The 4,194-nt window shown below is 46.5% G+C and overlaps 1 protein-coding gene across 1 annotated transcript; it reads right to left on the bottom strand.

The window, feature by feature from the left end:
- Positions 1-420: 420 nt before the first annotated feature.
- tlnrd1 (talin rod domain containing 1) lies at positions 421-3,807 on the bottom strand. The gene has a single exon (XM_044194528.1). The coding sequence runs from the start codon at positions 2,104-2,106 to the stop codon at positions 1,042-1,044; it is 1,065 nt and encodes a 354-aa protein (XP_044050463.1). The 5' UTR covers positions 2,107-3,807; the 3' UTR covers positions 421-1,041.
- Between the last annotated feature and the right edge of the window lie 387 nt (positions 3,808-4,194).

The raw sequence follows: 4,194 nt of genomic DNA, 5'->3' as shown, positions 1-4,194 counted from the left end.
TTGTAAATAATCCCCCTGGCTTTCAACTCTATTTGATGAACTAAAGGGCTAACAGGATGTTTCAAACCTTTAACCTTATTAACACCTTATAGCTCATCTACAAAGCATTATTTTACTCACCAGTAATAAAGTCATTAGTTACATCGTATACAAGGGGCCTTATTAGAAAGTGGTATTTTAAATGTCTTTTTTCAATGCTATGAATACCATAAACAAAGGTCATTTACCTCCATTGCATTGGGGTGAAAGCAGAATTCTAAGAGACAGAAATATCCAACCCTGGACAAATACAACTAAACTATCAGCATGGACGAAGACCACTAGAGGGAAAAGATCAAATATTCTGGGGTTTTTTGTTATTGGGTGAATAGATCATTTAAATCAATTCTGCTTTTCAAAGCACATTAGCCCAACAGCATATCAGAAACAACATTTTTAATAGTTGAAATAAATACTCCATTACATGCATGATCAAAACACTTTAAAATACTATGGGAAGTCTGGTAAATAGTGTAAAACCTATGGCACACACTCACAGCAGCTTTTACCAATTAAGAATTCACACGTTGAAAATAAACAAAAACAAGCATTGAGACACTCAGATCACTCTTTCCAATCTCACAAAGCACATGTAATCGAGTAGGTCAGCCAACCATAGGTTCACACAGCGAGGCTACATCCATCATCAAGGCTAGTGTTTTCACCGGAGCTGAAAACTGAGGTAAACTTTTCAGGTTTGAAGGCTGCTGTCTGTTGGTGAGAGCGGGCTGTCAGCTGAGCCCGGGTTCGGCCCAGAGCGGTCAAGTGGTCCGTTTCGAACAAGGTCTGAGTCGCATCCAGCGCGGCACAGAACCCTGTAGCGGTTGTTTTAGTGCTCCTCTGCATTTGAACACATTTCAACCACAGGAACAGACCCACAGACAGCCTTCTTCTGATGTTACTCTGACTCTAAACCTGATGAACAGGGATAACCCAAGTGAGTCTCTTTGGTACGTCAGAATAGGACAGAGGGGACTGGAGCTCATGTTGCCTCTTCCTAAACTAATTCACAGAATGAGAGTTGACTGGCGGCAGAGTCCTTGGAGAGGAGCGTTCTCTGAGCGCCTGAGTGAGCAAAGTGCAGCCGTCCGAAACAGCACACGCTGAATTACGCAGGCGCTCACGGTAGTCTGCCATTTTGGAGCTGCTCTCGGGATGCTGTGCAACGTCCCTGAGGCCCTGAGTGAGGAGGACACAGGCTGAAACCACACTCATGGCCCCCCCTAACACTGCAGTCTGTACCCCCTTCCCTTCAGTGGAGATACTTGCAGCTCTTCCCAGGAACTGAGGCTCTGTGGCGAACCCGACCAGGGCACTGACAGCCTGGACCAGAGCGGCACTAAAGAGGACACAGCGGTTCCTGGTCAGCTCACTGGGCTGGGTTTTCACCTCTTTGACACATGCCAGGAAGGCTGTGCCGCTCGTGCTCATGCTCTTGACACTCAGTTTGAACTGCTCTTTTGCAAAGCGATCCCTGGACCTCTCGCTGGCCAGCGACGAGATGTCCGTCAGATTCTTGAGGTTGGTGGAGATGTTCTGAGAGAGCTCGAGGAGGACCTGGGGGGTGAGGTCTGGCAGGGGTGTGACTCGGAGGACGCTGCAGCTCTGCTCCACTTCGTGCCGGCAGCGCGTCACCTTGTAGCGGTCCACCAGACCCGGCAGGCAGGGCTGAGAGCCGGGGGTCTCCACGGCAGCCAGGTAAGCAGCGTGGGCCGAGCACTCGGTCAAAGACACCACCAGGTCGGCCATCTCCAAGAGGCGGTCCCCCACCTCGGTGAAGCGGCCCATGTTGAGCTGGCTCTGAATGTCGTGGGTAAGAATGGAGAGCTCTTTAGTCCTGGCGATGACTGTGTCGCGGCACTGGTCGAAGGTGTCGGCCACCGCCACGCCCTCAGAGGTCATGACCGGCCTGGTCTCGCTGGACAGCAGGAGGAGGTCGGCCACCAGCTGCATCTTGGCCTTACATGTGTCACAGATGGAGGAGAGATGCTTCCTCTGCTGCAAACTGCCACTGGGTGTGCTGGTTGATGCCTCACTAGCTGATTTGCCAGAACCACCACTAGCCATAATAAGGAGGGGAGTGGGGGGAGGGGGGAGGGGGGGCAAACTGCTCTTCTGAAGGGGTTCAGTTATTTATAGTTTTCTACTGCTTCACGCTGCATTGTTCTGTTTAAGACATTTTCCAAGAAACGTCTTACCTCATTGCTTTTTTACAAACTCTTTTAAATAACAACTGGCCAAACAGTCTTCCTTAATTTCCTTCAGATTATTGGTGATCAACTGTACATTACATGTTAACACGCAGGACATGTATTCTCAATGTAAACATGTAGAAAGAGCAAAACTCAATTACTGCATTTACTTACGTTTGAATAACATCCATATTATTAATTAATGTGTCTCTAACGTATATTATAATAAAGGTCTAAACTATGATCTAGCATATTCCCACTTATCTGCCTTGGCTATTAGTAATTTTACAATGTAACACAATCGATCAAAATCCCCACAGCTTCTGAGTAATCAGTGTAACAAGCTATATGCTCTTATCTTGACAAATTCATTTAAATGCCCTGAACACCATATTCCAAAAGTCAATATTCTCATTGTAGTCCCAGGTTTTGTGGAACAGAAGAATTCACAGGTTGTTGAATTAAAAAGGAAATCACACACAAACTGCAGTGCCACCAAGGTGCCTTCTAAAAGGCAAAGTGCAGATTGAGAATAATAAAAAATAATGTCAAAAGCTACTTATCTTTTGAAACAAGAACACATTCCCAATTGGAATTACATCTGCTGCTATGTCTGTAACGTTAGATGCCTTTTCTCGGGGTCTTTTTTATGACTATAGCCAAGAAAACATCACCTCAACATTTAGTAGTTGCCCTTTTCAGTCTTTTTTTGACTGTAATCAACAGGATATCATTTTATGTCCACTCGCATCAGAGCAAGTAGCCTGAAAGAGCACCGAGATCTTGTCCGCCTTGTTCCCAATGAGTTTGACCGGCCTGGCGTACTCATGCTGGTTACAAACGGGGCACCCGGGCAGCTCTTCTGGACAGCGGGAAGACCTGTGTTTCCCTCCAGCACCATCGTTTCATGAGTCCTCCCAAGTAAAATCCACCGAAAGGCCGACTTTCCAACAAGACAAACCCCTCAGTCCACTTTCAACCTCTTCTTTTTCAAACAGAGCCCTGGGTTAGAAGCTAGCAGTTTCTCCGGTCGCTTCGACTCCATATGCATCGTCCGTCTGTCCGCCCTCCACCTCCTCCTCCGCGTCTTAACTCGGGACCAGAGCTTGTGTAGCCCCGCATATCCTCTGTGGGTACTCCCTTTTCATATCCATACCAGTCGGCGGTCTTTGAACATTTAACTCACTTGACCTGGCAGGTCCCACGGTCGCGAAACCGTAAACGTAGCTGGAAGAAGGGGCCGTTATTCCCAGAGATTCAAAGTCGTGCTGCGCGCTCCCGCTGCAGTACTATGAGGAAGCAGGGAGGGTGTGGTCGCGGCTGAACGGCTGCTGGACTGAGGAAAGTTGTGGCAACAGCACGGCACAAGTAGTCCTTCGCTTAAAATGAACTTTCCACCATATCTGTGAACTGCTTTCTGTCTCAAGTTAACGACGTCGCGAGGGAAGATTCTAGTTACACGGCAGCCATAGAGCTCCGAGGAGTTTTGCGACTGCTTTTACTTTCAGGACTGGCTGCTGATCTGCCATGAGACATCCTTACTGCGTCAAGTGAGCCGCTAGCCGGGCTAGCTGCAGTCAGACCGGAACCTTGTGTATTCAAAATAAAAGCAGAGCTGGAAATGTGGCTGTTTTGGGAACCTGGAGAAGGGTGTAGATTCTACATTTAAAATCATAGTGCAGTATGCATGAAAACATAGTACAGTTGCATAAATTAGAACTAAAAATTATTTTATAGGCTGATTCCAGTATTTTGAATGCTTTCTCTCTATAAATTATACTACTTGAATGAATGAATGAATGAATGAATGATTCAGTTTTTATTCTTGGCAGCATGAGAAGCTTTTAAAACAGCATTTAGACCTTCATGCTGGTACTTTAAAAAAAAAATATGATTGAACCATTTACATTTACTCAAACGTTATGGTCAAAATGTTCTGAGGGATTCGGGGACCGACTCATGA

The sequence above is a fragment of the Siniperca chuatsi genome, linkage group LG1 (genome assembly GCF_020085105.1).
Source record: "Siniperca chuatsi isolate FFG_IHB_CAS linkage group LG1, ASM2008510v1, whole genome shotgun sequence".
NCBI classification, from domain to species: Eukaryota; Metazoa; Chordata; class Actinopteri; order Centrarchiformes; family Sinipercidae; genus Siniperca; species Siniperca chuatsi.
This window is presented reverse-complemented; position numbering and strand designations above follow the sequence as displayed.